The 21,414-nt window shown below is 32.1% G+C and overlaps 1 protein-coding gene across 1 annotated transcript; it reads left to right on the plus strand.

Moving 5' to 3' along the window:
- The first annotated feature begins 1,472 nt into the window (after positions 1-1,472).
- On the plus strand, positions 1,473-20,641 carry LOC134727005 (uncharacterized). Its single transcript, XM_063591393.1, has 3 exons — positions 1,473-1,695; positions 3,942-4,091; positions 20,405-20,641. Exons 1-3 carry the CDS (start codon positions 1,499-1,501, stop codon positions 20,445-20,447), a joined length of 390 nt encoding a protein of 129 aa, XP_063447463.1. The 5' UTR covers positions 1,473-1,498; the 3' UTR covers positions 20,448-20,641.
- The last annotated feature ends 773 nt before the right edge of the window (positions 20,642-21,414 follow it).

A 21,414-nucleotide genomic window follows, 5' to 3' on the forward strand; every position in this document is an offset into this window, starting at 1 on the left:
TGTCTTTAAAAGCAACAATATTATATCCCGTCGTCCAAATGGTTGGTGGTTTACTTGGTGCGGCACTCACAAGGTTAAGTTTTTAAATAATTCAACTGATTGCTAAAAGAAACAAAAGTAACAACATTTTGGATACATTTTTTCGATTTCATACAATATCAAATTTCTGGACAATAGTTCGTTCCTATAGAAGCTCTATACAAATTCTTGGTATTTCTTTTCTACAACAGTATAATGATCCGATATGTACCCTGTCTGAGGGAGGATTGTTCCCAACGTGATGATACCAAAAACAAGTCATAGTACGACCTTTAACACAGGGCCTCGACCCAGACCCAGACCAAACAGCAAGATATAAGGGACCCCACAATTAAAAGTGTACACAATTCGAACAAAAATTCAACGATCTAATTTATATACAATGTATACAAACAGGACAATACCAAATATTGTTTATGAATATCAATAAACGATATCTACATTGTAACTGCTGAACAACAGGCCCTTGAATCAATCAGGACATGTGCATAAACATGCAGCGGGTATGGATTAGTTTCGTATTGCCAGCATACAATTAATTTGCAGTTAAAGACATTTCTTTCCGCAGTTCTTTGACGTTTATTCTAACAACGAACATTTCTTGAAAGGGAAGTAAGGGGAAGGACACCAATGTTTTGTTTTGACTGATATTTCCCCCTGTTGTATATTTATATCGGTGTACTCCCACTTAAGTCTTGAGATACATGTGTATCACACCCTGAATCAAATATCATTTCATATATTTACAAAATGTAATGGGGTGCTTATATGTTTAAAATCGTTATATATAGGTAAGACTGTGATTATAAAAACGAGTATTTATACTTTTTATAAGATTTACAAAAAAACGGTGCGGGAAATGGACACGATTACATTTTCGGATGGGGGAAGTGGGAATATATAAGAAATAAAAAAAATCTGTTTTCAAAAAAATAGGTGCGGGCGGGTCCGTCGAACAAGGAATTAATTTGGTGTGGCCTTAAACAGAATTTCAACCTATGCAATTAAATTTAGAATTAAAATGGGGAATGTGTCAAAGAGACACCAATCCGACCATAGAACAGACACCATCAGAAGTAACCAATAGGTATTTAATGTAGCAAGAAAGTCCCGCACCTATAGGCGTCATTCAGCTATCCCCTAAACATATATCTATACTGATTTTAATTTTATGAATTGCTAAGGGATACTATACTTTACTCTACAGTTCAAGAGAAGTTCGAGTCCGATGGCAGAAGAGGTAACAATTATGATTAATTGGATTCATCTACTCAAAGTACATGTAGTCACGAACTAAGACGCAGCTGCAGCTAAAACAGTATTTCCAACTCTCATTTTTTTCTAGTTGATACCAAATTTGACTATAAATGGCTGCCGTTATTATTGCATTTGATAATATATGATCGTAATTCTCTTTACTAATTGCAGGCTATACAACCACCTCTGTCATATATTGACAATGAATATTACTTTGGAAATGGTGTCACCGTTATTAGGAGATGATGTTAAACCTGGATGGGCAGTGTTTTGTGAAGGATTGGTTACATTCTTCCTTGTGCTAACTTATCTAATGTGTACAATGGACAAAAAGAAAACCAATTGGATGCTGTCATCATTGGCAATTGGATTTATTTCCCAAGCTAATATTCTTGCTGCGTAAGTTAAACTGTTCGAGGTATAACCGTAATAATTAACGAAACACCACTTGAGTCGCAAATTGTGCCTATCTATGAAGTTATTGAACATTTCATTTTATTAAAGCAACAATAGATTACCATTGATACGTTGTGTTATCCTTTGTTTAATGAATTCTATGGTAAAACAGGAAAAATTGTCCATGAAGTCTTGATTAAACGAAAATTGAAATATATACATTAATGATCTAAAGAATTTGTATGTGCCCATGACAGTTCTTTAAAATGACAAATTGATGATATGGGTTGGCTTATAATTATTCAGATACAGGAAAAAATATGCTGAATAATAGCTTACAGTTATCTAATAAGGCTGAGGTTTTAGAAAATTTATCGAATGTCTTAAGTATCTTGTCTTAGGGAGGAATAAATCCTACTTTGTAAAGAATCACTCTGACTCAAACAAAACATTCTCTGAAACCGATATTATCAACATGCTTGATTTCTTGATTGACAACATATTTGTTACGTTCGAAGGATGTGTTTTTCAACAGACTGTCGGCATCCCAATAGGAACAAACTGTGCCCCTCTACTTGCTGACTTGTTTCTTTATTATTATGAGGCTGACTTCATGCAGGAACTTCTTAGGAAGAAAGATAAGAAGTTAGCAATATCCTTTAACTCTACTTTCCGCTATATAGATGACTTTCTTTCACTAAACAATTCAAAATTTGGTGACTATGTGGATCACATCTATCCCATCGAATTGGAGATAAAGGATACTACAGATACAGTTAAGTCGGCTTCATATCTTGACTCAAATCTAGAAATTGACAATGAGGGTCGGTTGAAGACAAAACTTTACGACACAAGAGATGATTTCAGCTTTCCAATTGTGAACTTTCCATTTCTAAGTAGCAACATTCCAGCAGCACCTGCATACGGGGTATATATCTCCCAATTGATACGATATTCCCGTGCTTGCATCTCCTATCATGATTTTCTTGATAGAGGGTTACTGCTCACAGGGAAGCTATTAAACCAAGAATTCCAAATGGTGAAGTTGAAATCATCCCTTCGTAAAATTTACGGACGCCATCACGAATTGGTTGACCGTTATGGAATAACCGTTTCACAAATGATATCGGATATGTTCCTTACGTCGTAACTACAATCCCCTCCCCTTTCATGAATTTGACCTACCGAATTAGACTATTTACCGGATTTGTAATCACATAAACAACACGACGGGTGCCGCATGTGGACAGGATCTACTTACCCTCCCGGAGCACCTGAGATAACCCCTAGTTTTTGGTGGGGTTCGTGTTGTTTATTCTTTAGTTTTCTGTATTGTGTCATGTGTACTATTGTTTTTCTGTTTTTCTGTTTGTCTTTTTCATTTTAAACTATGGCGTTGTCAGTTTGTTTTAGATTTATGAGTTTGACTGTCCCTTTGGTATCTTTCGTCCCTCTTTTAATTTTAATTTCATTTCTTGTTATGGAAGTCCATACATTATGAAGCTTTAAAAAGTGTCTTTATTGGCCTTATCTGTAAAATATCCCCATTGTTCACCAAATTGCTGCATTAGAAAACAGACAAATTTCAGAGCTAATACCAACTGGTTTACCTTTTAATAATTGTGTATGTTCACTTGTGTTTATATGTTTTTTGATTGAGTTAACCCATTCAACTGATATTTTATAGAGTTTCTATCTATTTTCAGATGTTACACTATTGTTCCATAAAAGGTTGATAGTTGGAAACATTTAAAATCTTTAAACGCTCTGCATTTGTTTGCACCTGTCCTAAGTCAGGTACTTGATGTTAAGTAGTTGCCGTATGTTGATGTGATTTTTGTTTCTCGTGTTTTGTATTTATATATTAGACCCATGGTTTTCACGTTTTCACGTTTAAATGGTTTTACACTACATGTAGTCATGAATGATGATTCTTCATATGTGGACTTTGCAAGAAAGAAGTTATAATGTTTAAAGACTATCATTCGCACCTCTCAACATGGAAGGACAGTCTTAGAAAATATGAATATGGTTTATATACAACATGTCAAGCTCTAAATCCCCATCCGATATTACACATTTAATTAAACGTGTGTGTGTTTATTTTGTTTTTGTTATAGCCAGTTGTTTTCATGAGATTTTTCATAAAAATTATCCAAAAATGTAGTAATGTTCAAATAGTTATAAGAACATTCTGTGAGGTTTAGAATTGTCATGAGGTTATTTAGTAACCTTCATTTACTTTACAGATCCTATATAACTGGAGGGTCAATGAACCCATCAAGGAGTTTTGGGCCTGCTGTTTGTATATCAGTTTTCACGAAGAACGTATGGAAACATCATTATGTTTACTGGGTAGGACCTATAGTTGGATCAGCATTAGCTGCATTTGTCTGGAGGTAAACACATTTTGATTTGATCTTCATCTCAGCTCAACTTTGATTTGAAGAACTCATTTCTTAAGTGAAAGAATTTCTTTCTTTTTTTAATCTGAAATGGTAAAATCCTTCTGTCAAGGTTTGAAGCCGAATCTAAACATGGGTAGCACATTGAATAGAAATGTATTTAAAAAGGCATGTAATCAATAGATTATTGCCTCTCTATTTGTGAAATGGTAAAGGAATTTATTTTGTAAATCTGAATTTTAATAACATTTAAACTTAGTTGATATCCTCACTTTCTTTGCAGATGTTTTCATTGGCAGTGGAGTTGCTCATTACTACCAAAATAACAGTATCTTTCTACAGTTGAAGCATGTGACCAAGATAGAGAACAAATTGGGCTGATATTAACCATTAAGGTTTCCAAACATGTATACAACACTGTACACAAATTACATCATGCAAATACTGATATCGGGCTAATAATCACATTATTATTACCAGTTTTACTACTCAGTAACTGATCGTGATATAATTCCACAATAAAGGTAGTTTTGCGATTTTGGCAAGGGTTCTAATCAATACCTTTCGTTGGAAAACTGACATCTATGTTATTAATACAAATAAAGTTATACATATGAAACAGGACTTCAGAATATTCTCATAATTTTAACCATGTGAAAAATGGCAGATGGATTTATGTATTTAATAGATAAAATCCAAGATTTTTTTAGAGAATAGACCAAAAAATCCGCAAAAAATATGTAAGTTTTAAAGCCTCTTAAATAATCATGAGCCATGTTCATACCCCAACGACTAATTTCTAAAAATGTAATGGAAACATGTCTCATAGCATTTGAAACTAATAAAAAAAAAATAAAAAAAAATAAAAAATAAGAGATTTTATTTGGTTTGAAAACTTATACAAAGTCTTTGAATAATTTTACCAGTCAAAGTGGCATTTCATCTCTTTAATTCACTTAGTCATCAAACTAATTATGATCTCATTTAGGCACACACATATCGTTTTAGAGCAAACATAGATTGATTTGAAATAAGATAGAATTAAATTCTGACAAAAATAAGCCATTTTAATTTGTAATAATTACATTAGATGTATGTTTCATTTTAATACTTTATTTTGATTGGCTAACTGCACATCACGTGTTATTCCGTAAGCTATTGCATCACTCAATAAAACTTTTCATTCATGATAACACGTGGCCAAACAATAAAGTGCACAGATGAATTAAATACAAAAACTATAAAATTCATGTTTTCATGGTCATAGCTAAAAAATGTAATTATAAGTATTGAATGCTTCTTTTTGTAACTTTATAGGTTTGTAAAAGCGTGACCGTGCGCACATTTTTAGTATGAAGCGCTTCCGCGCTTCATACAAAATGTACTTCGGTCAACGCTTTTACACCCCAATAAACTTACAAAAAGAAGCATTCAATTCTTAAATGAAGTACTTTCAATTGAAAAACCACATTTTGATTTTGTTAATTTTACTTTTATATAAAAAGAATGTATCTTATCTTGAATCAAGGACTGGATGAAGGAGACTTCCTATCACAGTTGATAATTGAATACAAACTTTTTTTGGGGGAAAATTACTTTTAAAAAGACTTGAATGTTTTCAGTTGACTCCTCTTTTGAAAGAAGCTTCCATGCTTAGTGAATAATAAGATAAGGTAGAAGTATCATTCTAGTGTAAAAAAAAACTATGTATTCTTTGTTAACTTAATTTAAATAATTAATTTGTCCTAGAATGGAAAGTTCATATGCACAACTATTTTGATCAAAATACAAAATATAGAGCACATTTATATGCCCCTTACTTCTAACAGTTTAAAATTCTGCAATTCCCTGACATCACTTCATTTTGGGTTTCTTAAATTTCAATTCCATCGTTGATTATGTCTTTTTATACTGTTGACATTCCAATGTTATGTCTCTTCAATATGTAACATAGACGTCAAATCTGGGAACCATAGATATAGAAAACAAAATAACTATGAAGTTTGATATACAAGATTATACATGATACGTTAGTATTTGAGGTTTAAAGAAAGTATCATTCTGACATTGTTTTTCATTTAAACAGTTATATTTAGCATCAAAATGCTTTCATACTTAAATATATAATAAAGACATTTTCTTACACGTACCACGGTAAATGCCGACGAAAATGCATGGAATCTATATATCCTTAGATATTCAGACACTTTACACAAACTATTGTTATTGCATTTAAACGACATTTTGAGACTAAATTCAGTTTTTATGTCCTTTTTTTCGAGAGCAGTCCGGGCTTTTTTGAGTGTGTCCTTTTTTTTCTCGAGTGATTATACACATTTGTTAAAGTTATCTAAATCTAATCTGGGCGTCACTATTGAGACTTGTGTGGACGAGGCGCGTTTTTGGCGTATTAAATTTTAAACCTGATGTTTTTTGTTATCTATTAATCATGTGTTTCTTTATTAATACATTCTCCTATTTATTTGTGTTGTAGTCCTGTACTATTATGTTGTCCTTTCAATGTTATATTTAACATTGCCATTAAAGTGCGAGGTTTGGCATGCCACAAAACCAGGTTCAATCCACCATTTTTTCTTTAAAAATATCCTGAACCAAGTCAGGAATATGGCCATTGTTATTTTATTGTTCGTTTCTGTGTGTGTTACATTTAAACGTTGCGTCGTTTTGTTTTCTCTTATTTTTGAGTGTAAATTTTCATTGCGAAAAGACGTGTCACGGTACTTGTCTATTCCAAATTCTTGTATTTGGATTTGATGTTATATTTGATATTCTCGTGGGATTTTGTCTGATGCGTGGTCCGTTTCTGTGTGTGTTACATTTCAGTGTTGTGTTGTTGTTCTCCTCTTATATTTAATGCGTTTCCCTTGGTTTTAGTTTGTTACACCGGTATAGTTTTTTATCCCTGGATTTATTAGTTTTGAAGAGCGGTATACTACTGTTGCCTTTATTTAAAACTAGAATTGTTATGCGTTTACGTTTAAAAACTATAAAATAAAATCAGTAAGTTCTTTCAAGGCACATGGTGTATCAACACTTGCATTAAATTTTATCATTTTAACAAGTAGTGGTCATTTGTATAAATTAATTTTCTCACATCTTAAAAATTGCATGTACATTATTGTACGTGATGTCAACAGACTAATGTGAGTGTTCCGGACCATATAAGCATTTGGAGCTCATGGGATTACTATTATTGAACAGCAAAATGTCGACTTGGAAGATAACTTCTCAAAATGTCTTTATGAACTGTTAAACAAGAGTTCAACTTTTTTACTACTGACAACATGATAAATAGTCTGATATTTGATACTAGAGACGGACAGAGAACAGATACTATAAAAAAGAAGATGTGGTATGATTGCTAATGAGACAACTATCCGGAAAAGACCAAAATGACACAATCATTAACAATTATATGTCACCGTACAGCCTTCAACTATGAGCAAATCCCATACCGCATAGTCAGATATAAAGGGCCCCGATAAGACAATGTAAAACAATTCAAACGAGAAAACTAACGGCCTTACTTGTGAAAGGAAATGAACGAAAAACAAATATGTAACACATAAACAAACGACCACCACTGAATAACAGGCTCCTGATTTAGACAATTAATTGAAAGACAGAAGGTTTCAACTTGTAACTTGTGCTGTTTTGGTAAGACTTTGAACTATAAAATTAATACATTTCATGTAACCGTCATTGTTAAACATAAGTTTATTGTATTATTGAATAGTTTCTAATGTATACCTATATTGTCCCAAATGGGGTTTCCACTTGGGCTATTTTTTTTGGCAAATCAATATATTCTCCGCCACTTTATTACTTTTTGCGCAAAGTAACATAAATCTATCTTTCGTTTAAAATTTTCCTTTTTTTCTACCCCACCCCTAAATTGTTAGTTTTCCCGTTTGAATGGTTTTGCACTAGTTATTTTATGGCCCTTAATCACTTGTTGTTCAGTGTGAGCTAAAGCCACATGTTAAAGGTCGTACCTTGACCTATAATGGTTAACTTTTATAAATTGATATTTGGATGCAGAGTTGTCACATTGGCACTCATAAAACATCTTCCTATATCTATCATATGGTCCGACCATACGCGTACAGTTTGACTATATGAATATACGCATATGGTCGTGACCATAGGCGTATGGTCTTAATACTCATATGGTCCGAAACAAAGACAATTCGAATTGAGACGTTCATACATATATTGTATAAGATGCGATGTATGTTTGTTCTTAAAAGAGTGTACTGACATTTCCTTATCTGTTTGTCTTGTATTTTGTGTTGTTTATGTTTATGTTTATTTTTATTGTTTAAGAAATGGAAACCGAAAATGACTAAATGCTACAACTGTGAGAAGGAGTCTGATTATGCAAATAAAATAATTGGTAAATGATAACTTCCTTTCAATAAAAGAAAAGTGTCTTAAAAGTGGAAAATATAATTATTAAACAAGACATTACAATGTTGTTCCAGGTGTCGTTCGAAGCACTGGACAACCTAGATGTTATTGGCCTATAGACCCCGTTTATAATGACAAAAAGATCGATCTTATGTTGTAGTGTAAAGGCACTGGATTAAATAAGATCGATCTCGATCGATCTTGCTTGTGAATATAAACGCGAACTGGTCTTTCAAAATCGATTCAAATAAAGATCGATTCAATTTCGTTGCCAGTGTAAACGGGGTCTATACACATTTTGTATTTGTATATCATTGCTAAAGGATCATATTTATGCTAAAGAACTACTATTCATTTCATTGTTGATTTTATCTTGAAATTGTTTTCAATTTTTGTTTTCAATGGCAATAAAAATAGGGTGGATTGAGTGTGTGTGTTTTTTTATTCTTTTTTATTAATATTATTCTTATATTTATCTCCGGAGTTCAACACAAAAAATATTATTAACTGTAAAATCAAAAGTAGCATCAAATGAAGTTAAAATGAATATCAGTTCCCTGCATTATGTTCTAGACACCGTTTTGTTAAGGATCAAGTTGTATAACCGTCTCCAAACAGAATTTTTGCATTAAATTGAAAAAAGATTCTTTTTGATATATTTTTGATGCCTTATTGGGAATATATGAGATTTTGCTTCATCTAATTACAGTTATAAACTCGCAAAAAGGTCATTTTTAAAGTCTAAAATACCTTCAAATGTCTTGTAAAAGAGGGACGTAAGATACCAGAGGGACAGTCAAACTCATAAATCTAAAACAAACTGACAACGCCATGGCTAAAAAAGAATAAGAATAAACAACACGAACCCCACCAAAAACTAGGGGTGATCTCAGGTGCTCCGGAAGGGTAAGCAGATCCTGCTCCACATGCAGCATCCGTCGTGTTGCTTATGTGATTACAAATCCGGTAAATAGTCTAATTCGGTAGGTCAAATTCATGAAAGGGAAGGGGATTGTAGTTACGACGTAAGTAACATATCCGATCTCATTTGTGAAATGGTTATTCCATAACGGTCAACCAACTCGTGATGGCGTCCGTAAAATTCACGAAGGGATGATTTGTAAAAAACCCGGACCATTTGTCTAAAAACCCGGGCGATTTCACAGTTGCTCTCGAAAAAAACCAGACAATAACAATAATATTTTTTTTATTAAATACACGGAAATTGTGCTTTTTTGTTGATCAAAACATATAAAATATTCAATATTAGATGCGTAGTAATGTTAAAAACTGTTATAATTACGAAATACCCGTTAATTGAACTTGTCGCATGTTTTTTTCACTCGAAAAAGCCCGAACTACGCTCTAAAACAAATGGACCAAATCACTCGAAAAACAACGACCCTAGCCGGACACTATACCTACCGTGCGTCTGGACAAGAACAAGACGATACATATTGCCGGTCTTTGTTACATTGAAAAGAAGGTGCTCATCTGGAAGCAGAAGAAACAAAAATCCTAGATTTATTTAAGAGTGAATTAGTAGACTTTTATGAAGAAGAACTACATGTAATATACATAAACAATGATGAATAAGTTAACATGTAAATGCAGACTACTTTCATGGCTACTCATAGCTGTTAAAGACACAGTTGTCCAATATTTTTAATAACATTTAAACAATGTATTGAAATTGACGTTGCCTTTCGATTGATTATAAAATTTTATGACAAAGAATGCTGATTTAGCTTCCGAAATTGTAACCTTTCCATTTCTATTCAGTAACGTTACAGCAGAGCAGGCTTATCGACTATACATCTCCTAGTTAATTAGATATTCCAGAGCTTTCGATTCTTATCATGATTTCTTTAATAGAGTGTTGCTGTTGACAAATAACAATAATCAATAGTATTGAATTTAATGCAGCTGTCATACAAGTTAGAGGTTTAGCTAGCTATGATAACAGGTTTATTCCACCATTTCTATATAAGGAAAAACCGGCAAAAAATCAGGAATATCCATTATTCTAACAGGTTTCAGCTTTTGAATTTGCATTTGCTAAGGGACATTCTGTTTAGAATTAATCACGGTTTTTGTACATACAAGATAAGCAACACTGGTGCCACTATGCACGCAAAGAAGGATCAGCTTACCATTCACAAGTATCTGAGACCATCTTTTATTTTTGTTTGCTTGGGTTTGTGTTGTTCAGTGTTAATTTTCTAATGTTGAGTTTTTGTGTAATGTTTTTTTTTGCTTAGGTCTTTTATCGATTTCTCTCAGGGCAGACAGTTTGTTTTCGAATTATGAATTTGCATTTACTGTTTGCTAAAAGTCATAAGGCTGATAGTAGAACAATCCTTTAAACTTACACCCGCTATTAGGATGAAATAATTTCACTTCTTCATGCAAAATGCAGTGACTATGTTGAACATATCTAGATTGACATCTAGAAATTGACAATGGAGGTCGGTTAAAAATTGTTACAACATAGAGATGATTTCAGCTTCCCTATTGTGAACTTTCAATGTTTGTATAGCAGCATTTATGCAGTGCCAGTATACGCAGTATATATCTCCAAATGGATACTATTTTCCCGGGCTTATATTTTCTATCATGATTTCCTTGATAGCGGGTTGCTGCTAACATGGAAGCTATCAAACAAAATGTTCGAAATAGTAAGGTGTAAGTCATCCTTTCGTAAATTATACGGAAGACTTGGTTGACCTTTATGGAATATCCGTTTCTCAGATGATATCACATGTGTTTCTTTTCACGAATGTGACCTACTGAATAGACTATTTACTGGGTTTGAAAATGCCTGTACCAAGTCAGGAATATGACAGTTCTTGTCCATTCGTTTTTAATGCGTTTTGTTATTTGATTTTGCCATGTGATTATGGACTTTCCGAATTGACGTTCCTCTTAGTTCAGTATTTTTGTGATTTAACTTATACTAATAAGATAAACTAATAGTCCTTTAACTTTATATTGTGTTAAGCAGATGAATGTCATCTACTGATTTATTACAATTTGAGTGACAATGCGACTGATATATGTATATGAAACAACAAACATATTTACTACTATATATTTGTGTGAGATATCCCTAGCTCAACAAGTTTGATCAATATTGGATAAAAATTCTACTCTTTCTCGCATTAGGTACTCATAGACAAAAACACTGACTCAAGGATTTTCGTTCTTTTTTATCATGAGTAACGATTGTAATCCTCAATATATGTTACTGTTGTCTTCGTTCTGTGTCAGGTTCAAATAATAAAATACAAAAGTCAACGGATATTTATACGAAAATAAAAGACCTAGTGATTCACAACACCTGTTTTGTTTACCTTTTAAATATTCCGATTAGGCACTTTATGCGCATTGAAATAAATCATGTATTAATTTCTTTCAGTATGACTGTCTATTGTTATTGTTATTAAACAAAATTCGTATTTTTGTGAACTTTGATATATATTAAGTTGTTTCTGACAATCTTCTTTTCTAAAGAACATTTTTACTCATGTTGATTCTAACTAATTTTCAAAATGTCAAATAGAATACAAATTTCAAATCCGGAGTTTGACAATGCTGACCAACGACATACTGGAAATGAAGTCCGAGTTGATATAAGCAATGATAGCTCAAGACCAAGAACAAGAAAGGAGAATGAACACGTAATAAGTAACCACATTGTTGAATGGAATTTATACCAAGCATTGTTTGTAGAATTTCTTGGTACAACAATATACGTTTTTATAGCTACAGTTCCTTATTATGATTCGACATCTCCTGGAATGGCGCTTATCGCGCTGATAGCATGTTTTGGCAAAATCAGGTAAAAACAAATGTAAGAATTAATAATTCAATTCTTTAAATGAAGGTTGTAAAAAGAATGTTTTGTGTATGATATTGTTTTTGTGAGATTAAAAGTAATTATTTTCGATTTAAATGTCTTAACTGTTTGGGTCTTCAACTATTTGTTGATTTTTTATTAAACAGCAAACAACCTTTGCTTTTGTTGAGTCTGAATTACCTATACGTTTAATTGGTGTTTTAGTTATTTTATCAGCCTATAGCCCATTGCAGAAATTCGTGCAGCGTTCCGATTTTCAAATGTTACCAGTGTATCTTTTAAAAAAGTTAACAGTAGTATACAACTGTTCAATAGTCAGTATTCGATTAACCAAACATTTAATACGGGTGATAAATTTTAACCGAGGAAAACAAATTAACCACATGTATAAGAGGAACATATCGGAACAACAAGAAACATTTAACTCATCAAAAGCAAACGCCGCGAATATGCATAGAAACAGACTTTGATAACAACTGCCCTATTCCTTATTCGGTAAGGAACATTTTAGATAAATATAGTGTATTCAGGCATAGATAACCTTAGCTGTATTTGGCAAAACTATTCGGAGTTTTGGTCCTCAATGCTCATCAACTTCGTACTTTGTTTGGCTTTTTTTTAAATTTTTTTTTTGGATTCACTGATGAGTCTTTTGAAGATGAAAAGCGCGTCTGGCGCATATACTACATTTAGTCCTGGTATCTATGATGAGTTTATTTGAACCTTGTGTAATGGCTAGCCAAATCTATCGCTTATATGGCATGGTTAAAAATATTGCTAAAAAAACAAAATTACGTGACAGGCATACAGTACAAAACAAATGGAACAACAATCAGTACAGAGAAAAACATAATTAAATAAACTTTTTTTCCAGTTTGCATGATACATATAGTCTCGTCAAAAGGTCTGTTAGAATGTCCCTATTTTTTGGTTGGGTTCTGGTTGCTTATTCTTTAGTTTTATTTGTTGTGTCATGTGTACTATTGTTTGTCTGTTTGTCTTCATTTTTAGCCATGGCGTTGTCAGTTTAATTTCAATTTATGAGTTAGGCTGTTCCTCTGATATATTTTGTCTATCTTGTATGTTACGATCATGTTACCATTTTTTAAATACATATACTGCAGCTGTATATCCTTTTTTATGAACGAGCGCAACAGACCTCTTTTCTTTCAAGGACTCACTGATCTTAAACAAAAGCATTATATGTATTATATATACTGTAAATTTATTTTAAAATTACTAAAAAAGGAATACTAAATGTTTAAACAAGTATCAGATGGAATGAAACCCAAAAATGTTTATATTAAATGGAGTGATATTTTTTTCATTTCTAAATGCTTTATATAATATTTAAAAATGAACTTTCTGTTTAAGAATAGTAACATGAGTAAAAAAAGTTTTGATGTTGACTGTATCTGGACCATTTCAGTTGAAATATTTGAATGTAAATACATGTATGATCCAATTAAATTTTTCATGTAAATATTTTTAATGTGTCATTTCAGTGGCGGTCATTTTAATCCGGCTGTTACAATAGGGGTCAGTCTATGTGGACGTTTGTCTCTAAAAGCAACAATATTATATCCCGTCGTCCAAATGGTAGGTGGTTTACTTGGTGCGGCAGTCACAAGGGCAAGTTTATGGATAATTAACTGTATATCTAAAATAACAAAACAACAACAATTTTAATACATCAATTTTCAATGTCATACTCTATCAAATTACTATACCAATGCGTTTCATGTATGCAGTTAGTAAAAAGTAAAATAAAAAGAATACTCCGAAGAAAATTCACAACGGAGATTTCTAATCAAATATTAAAATCAAAAGTTTAAACTCATCAAACGAATTGATAACAACAGTCATTTTCCTGACTAGTTACAAGCTTAGACAATGGTGAATATGAAAAGGGAAGACAGATACCAGAGGGAGAGTCACACTCGATAGGTTGAAAAATAAACTGACAACGCCATGGCTGAAAATTAAAAGACAAACAGACAAATAATAGTACAGAAAACACATAGAAAACTAATGACTAAACAACACGAAACCCACCTAAAACTTGGGGTGATCTCAGGTGTTCAGGACGGGTAAGCAAATCTTGCTCCACATGTGGCACCCGTCGTGTTGCTTATGTTATTCCAAATCCGGTAAATATTTAAATTCGGTAGGTCAAACTCGTAAAAAGGGAAATGGTATTGTAGTTACGACATGAAGAACATATCCGATTTCATCTGTGAAACGGTTATTCCATAACGTTTTTAAACTGGTTGTATAGCTATCTTAACCTCTTAATTGGATGACAATCGCATCTAACTCCATTATATTAATAAAGATGTGTAAACAAAACAAACAGGCATAATAGATAAAATTGTCACAAATAGGGGTACATCAGTCAACATTTTGTTATTATCTTAATCAGTACGTAAACAAACAAAGATGTAACAAAGAAACACAAAAAGTAAAATTTACAATAACACAATGACACAATGCAGGGTTATACAAGTATAGAACCACATTGTAGGAATTAAAGAAACATAATAAAGCGTAAGACACAGCACATTAGCAAAAATGAAAGAAAAGTATACAAAAATTATCATAGCACAATAACGCTATGACGGGATGTATAAGTACAGAGCCACGCCTATCATCCAAAAACAGACTAAAAAGTAAAAGTAAAATTCATGAAGACAAACAAAAGAATAACACGTCATTTAGATGATAAAAACCGTCAGTACCAGGAATCTATACTTTAAGACCATCGCTCATTATTTGTTAAGTTGATACAGAATATTCATCAATAAGGTCTTGGTACCTTCTGATGATTTGTTTAAGAAAAAAGGACAAGACGTTCTTTGATCTACCCCTGGTTCATCAACTTTCTACTAGGTCACTCTTTTATGTGACATACTACACATTTAAACTCATTTTTTTTTTAAAAGATACTTACGTTCATGTTTTCCCTAACTTTGAAAAAAAATACCGGATAGAAATCCAAGATTAAATCTGTAATGGAATTACGTGTTTAATAATGACATCATTTTTACGTTACAGTACGTATGATACATACATATACACATTTTGCATGGTAAGATGATTTATTTTATTACTTAAAAGCCATAGTGAGTAATTTGAGCGTCACTGATAAGTCTTATGTAGATAAAACGCGCGTTTGGAGTATCAAATTATAAGCCTGGCACCTGTTTTTTTAGGCATGCGTAATGTATTTTTATATTGTTTATTTGTGCATTTCTCTGTCCTGAATAATCTTTCAATTATTTGTACTGTAGTCCTGTCATGTAATGTTGTCCTTTTAATAGTGTTAAAAATTGATATAAAAGCGCGAGGTTTGACTAGCAACAAAACCAGGTTCTGTTGCTGGTGGACGTTTCGTCCCCGAGTCCACAAGCCCACTTCGGTGTTGACATGAATATCAATAATGTTGTCATTTTTACAATTTTCCTGTTAACAAAACTTTGAATTTTTCGAAAAATTAAGGATTTTCTTATCCCAGGCATAGATTACCTTAACCGTATTTGGCACATCTTTTTTGAAATTTTGGATCCTCATTAATGCCTTTTTTGGCTTAATAAATATTTTGATATGAGCGTCACTGATGAGTCTTATGTTTACGAAACGCGCGTCTGGCGTACTAAATTATAATCCTGGTACCTTCGATAACTATCAACCCACAATTTTTGTCTATGTTCTGTACAAGGAAAGTCAAGGAAATGGCATGTGTTATCTTATAGTTCGTTTCTGTGTGCGTTCCATTGTCGGTTTGTTTTTTGTTGAACTTTAGTATCACTGAGGTTCCGTTGTTTCCTTCATATAGTTGACGAGTGACCCTCGGTATAGTTTGTTACCCGGATTTGTTTTCTTACAACCGATTTATGACTTTCGAACAGCGGAAGACTACTGCCTATATTTACTGACATTTTGTAAAAAGAAAGAAATGTCTGTTCGCGACATTTGACTTTTTCGTCGCAATAAAAGAATATTCAAATAAAGTTCAAAAGTACAAAGCTCAATATATGTTGTCCACCATTATGTTGATTATAAATCAAACTATATTTAAAAATATTAAAAATTATTATAAATTAAGGAATGTATCTCCCTCTTGCAAAGCTCTGATTCCTTTCACGAATTTGGCTATACTTTTTGGACCTTTTGGATTATAGCTCTTCATCTTTTATATAAGCTTTGGATTTCAAATATTTTGGCCACGAGCATCACTGAAGAGACATGTATTGTCGAAATGCGCATCTGGTGCAACAAAATTGGTACCGTTGATTTTATTTGATGTCACTTTACTTAGTCGTTAAATTTGAAATTTATCATGCACAGAAATTATTTTGCTTTGTTGCGTACCGAGCTTGAGTACATAACCTTTATTCGTGGTTTTGGAAATTGTTATTTGGATGGAGAGTTGTCTCATTGGCACTCACACCACATCTCCCTAAAATAGTCAAAAGACTGAAATAAATACGTTTCCATTGGACTGTCAATATTTTATTTCATTTATCTACTGATTTTTCATTTAATGTAAGAAAATCACGGCAATTGTTTTCGATTTACTATTCGAAATCCTCTTTTTTTACCGAATAACTATGAAAAAAAAATCAAAAAAAAATCGTCATGTACAGTTGATTTATGATAAAGTTACCACTTCCATATACGACCAATAGCTGCCATATTAAATATGTATCACATCTAAACATTTTTATATCATAATTTAAACGTATAATATAACTATGCAAACTATTTTATTCCAAAGAACCATGATTCACCAACACCCTATGAATAGTGACGATATGATGGGCTATACAATCACTGGGCAAAAGACAAATATTAACTATAACGTCAACTGCATACTAAATAAAGTTTATCCTTCTCTAGCAGTTTCCTTTAAATTATACGAATCGTACACTTTTACAAGTAAACTAAAGAAAGTCAATAAACATGTCTGAGTATGTATTGACAAATAATTTCAATGTAATTGAGAGTTACAAATGTATGTTGGACTAAAACTGGCAATTCTTCTTCAACTGATTTGATCAAATGATAACTTACTAAGAACTTGCATTTTTGTTACTTTTTCGATACGAGACAAAATAGCGTTCAAAGATAATTGTTGATTTTACTACGTATGATAAAAGCATTATGTTTTTTCTTATTGATTGTTTGTTGTGTTGTAGGCTGTGCAACCATCACATGAATATATTGACAATGAATATTACTTTGAAAAGGGAATCACCGTGTTACGGGAGAATGTTAAACCTGGATGGGCACTTTTATGTGAAGGATTGATAACATTATTCCTTGTACTTACTTATCTAATGTGTACACTGGAAAAAAAGAAAACCAATTGGTTATTGCCATCATTGGCAATTGGATTTATTGCCCAAGCCAATATACTTGCCGCGTAAGTTGAACTGTTATACCCACCAATTTTACAATAAATACCAGTCTATTAATTAAACTTCTATAAAACATTTGAAAATTGATTTGGAAAATAAATACTCAGTCTACTAGTATTTAAATAATTATGATTAAACTGTTGAAATGAAAATGAGGACTTACAGCTAAATCGGATTGGTTTCACATACTACCCATGATACACACACTATATCTAATATGATTTTCATTACGCTTAAACGATTTGATGAAAATTTTCTTGTCAATAGTATATTTTCTCTCTCCAGAAATTAAGTCAATTCATAGGCTTTAGTATAATTATTGTGTGGATTATTCAATTACATTTTGACGGCAATTTTATTTTCGTCAGTCAAACCAAGACTTATAAAATTATATATCGGTCATCGAAACATATTGTAGACTGAATAAAAGAGTAAATGTATTATCTTGTATGAAAAAACGCAATCGAAATATCCTTTGTAATTAGGAGACATATCTTAAAGAACAAATATGTGGATATAGGAAGATGTGGTATGAGTGCCGATGAGACAACACTCTATCAAGGTCACAATTTAGATAGTAAACCATTATAGGTCAAGGTACTGTTGAGCTAGTGTAAAACTATTCAAAAGGGAAAAACAACGGTCTTTTTTTATCTAAAAAAACGAGAAACGAGAAACACTTATGAACCACATAAATAATCGACTACTAATGAACATCAGATTTCTGACTGAGGAATGGTTTGTATCCCTTAAACACGTTTTTCCACAGAAGACACATTAATAACGACCTCAGAAATAAAGAAAAATTAATCTTGTAAGTAATATGCTTCTCTCAATCATGATTGACTGTCTATTAAAATTATTTGATTTCTTAGTTTTCAACTTTTTACGCTCTATTAATTTCTATGGTAAAGCATATTGAGAATATCATACTGTATCTACTAAGCATAGTTAATGTTAAAATTAATATATATATGTTATATTATTGTTTCAGAAAAAGGAGAAGGCTTGGTACTATTAAAACGTTAAATTCCGCTGCAAATGCTTGCAACGGTACTTAGTTATGAATCTGATGCACAGTAGTGGTCGTCTGTTAATGCAGTTCATACGCGTTTCTCGTTTCCCGTTGCACTAATATCATATCTTCTTATTTCTACATATGGTCATAAATTCTATTATGATGTCTACAATGATTGCAACGTGATAAAGTGCGTTGATAAATATCTCTTTAGCTTACAAAAAGACTTTTAAAACAGAACCATTTAATATCCAAATTATAACTCATTTGGAAGTTTTTAATTGAGTCAAAATGCAAGGCCTTATTTTTGCATTAAAAGAAGTGACCGCTGTAATGTTTAAGCATCAAATTGATATACCAATATGAAAACATTACAAAAAAAGGTGATGTTACAATCAAAGGACAAAAATAAGCAAGTCATCAACGAGGCAAAATGTAATCTTTAAAACATCAAAATGATAGGTGTCAAAGTAGTCAATAATGGACTAATTAAAAATAATACAAGGTGGATAATCAGTTTATATTTCCTCAAAAAGAATTGTCGTAAAATTTCATTAATGAAGTTTTACTATGTAATTTTCTTAAATATAATACAAAGCATTGGTCACTTTGCAATTATTAGGCAACAGGTCGTGCAAAATTGCCCAATTTAGCATAGACTTTGACACATGTTTGTCCATAAAAGAAATCTATAAAATAGAATTTGGAAAAAAGTACCAGAATATAGGTTTTATAATATGCTTTAAGAAAATAAAAATAAAAAATGATGTAAGGAGCTTGTTTTATGTTACAAGTCAAACAAATTTCCTTATCATTCCTGTATTTTTTTTACTGTAAGAGTAACCTTCTCTTAAATGGCTAAATTGAAAAAAAAATCTACAAACACAAATCATTTGTATTTGTTTAAAAGTGTTTGGAAAATACAATTAATCACTTAGTTAACTGAATACATATAAACAATCTTATCAATCAGTTGCACATTTGTCTCCAAATGTGCAGATTAAGACAAAGATCTAGCGCAATTGTGTTCTGCAATTGTTTCATTCAAAATGGCGGTACAATATGAAACACCTAATGAAAAAATCATCTACAGAGTTAGAGTTGATGTCATGACATTTATTTAGAATATGTTTTCCTTACTTGGTAGAGACCTTATAACCAGAGCATCAATGAACCCAGCAAGGAGTTTTGGGCCTGCTGTTTGTATGTCAGTTTTCACGAAAGACGTATGGGAACATCATTATGTTTACTGGGTAGGACCTATAGTTGGATCAGCATTAGCTGCATGTGTCTGGAGGTAAATGAATTTTAATAATATCAAACCCTGCGTTGAATAGCTCATTTCTTAAAAGAAAGATTTTTTTTAGTTTTTCTGAAATTGCGAAACACTTCTGTCAAGGATTAAAGACGAATCTAAACATAAGTAGTACATTAAATAGAAATATATTTTAAAATGGCATGAAATAAGCAGACTATTTCCTCTATTTTGTGAAATAGTAGAATAATTAATCAGCTTTATTTTGTTAATCTGAATTTTGATAACATTTGAATTTAGTTGTTATCCTCATTTTCTTTGCAGATGTTTAAATTGGCAGTGGAGTTGCTCATTACTACCAAAATGACATCATCTTTCAACAGTTGAAGCGTTTGACCACGATAGAGAACATATTGGGCTGATATAAACATAAAAACAATTTATAATCACAAATACTTATACAGCTATGTACCAGTATTACCTCATGCAAATAATGATATAGGGATAATAATCACATCATTATTACCGGTTTCACTACTCAGTAAATAAACTCATCATAGATACCAGGACTAAACTTAGTACATAAGCCAGACGCGCGTTTCGTCTACAAAAGACTCATCAGTGACGCTCGAATCCAAACAAATTGGCCAAATAAAGTACGAAGTTGAAGAGCATTGAGGACCAAAATTCCTAAAAGTTTTGCCAAATACAGCTAAGGTAATCTATGCCTGGGGTAGCTGATCGTGATATAGTCCAAAATAAAATAAAAATATAGTTTTGTGTTATTGCTCATCCCTCTACTCAATACCTCGTTGAAAAACTGACATCTATGCTATTACCACAAATAAAGTTATACATATGAAACAGGACTTCAGAATATTCTCATTATTTAGCCATGTGAAAAATGGCAGATGGAATTATGTATGTAAGGTAGTTCAGGGGTATAGAAAAAAAATGACAGAATTTGCTTATACTTTGTGAAATTTAACTTTGAAGTATTGTCAATGAAAAAATGCCAAAAAAAAATGGGGGTCACCGGCTATCTAAGAGATATTTTGACCTCTGAAAATGAGTGAAAATAGGTTATAGGGAATTAAAGGAAAAATGGACAAAAATACATTTTGATTGAATTTTCAAACCAAAATAAATGACAGAAGTGGCTCATTTTTTCATACTGTAAAGCTTGATGTCTCTATTTTATAAAATTGAAATTAAATTTGGGGGTCACTGGCCATCCAAGAGATTTTTTGACCTCTGAAAATGAGTGCAAACCGGCTTGATATTGGGAAAACAGACATTAAATATCTTTGATTGAATTTTCAGAGCAAAATAAA

The sequence above is a fragment of the Mytilus trossulus genome, chromosome 7 (assembly GCF_036588685.1).
Source record: "Mytilus trossulus isolate FHL-02 chromosome 7, PNRI_Mtr1.1.1.hap1, whole genome shotgun sequence".
Lineage (NCBI taxonomy): Eukaryota > Metazoa > Mollusca > Bivalvia > Mytilida > Mytilidae > Mytilus > Mytilus trossulus.

Bases quoted from the DNA above. Each gene is read 5' to 3' on its own strand.
- LOC134727005 (XM_063591393.1), top strand. From the start codon at position 1,499: ATGAATATTACTTTGGAAATGGTGTCACCGTTATTAGGAGATGATGTT. The intron at 1,696-3,941 runs GTAAGTTAAACT...TTTACTTTACAG, and splicing joins CAAGCTAATATTCTTGCTGC to ATCCTATATAACTGGAGGGT. The intron at 4,092-20,404 runs GTAAACACATTT...TTTTCTTTGCAG, and splicing joins TTAGCTGCATTTGTCTGGAG to ATGTTTAAATTGGCAGTGGA.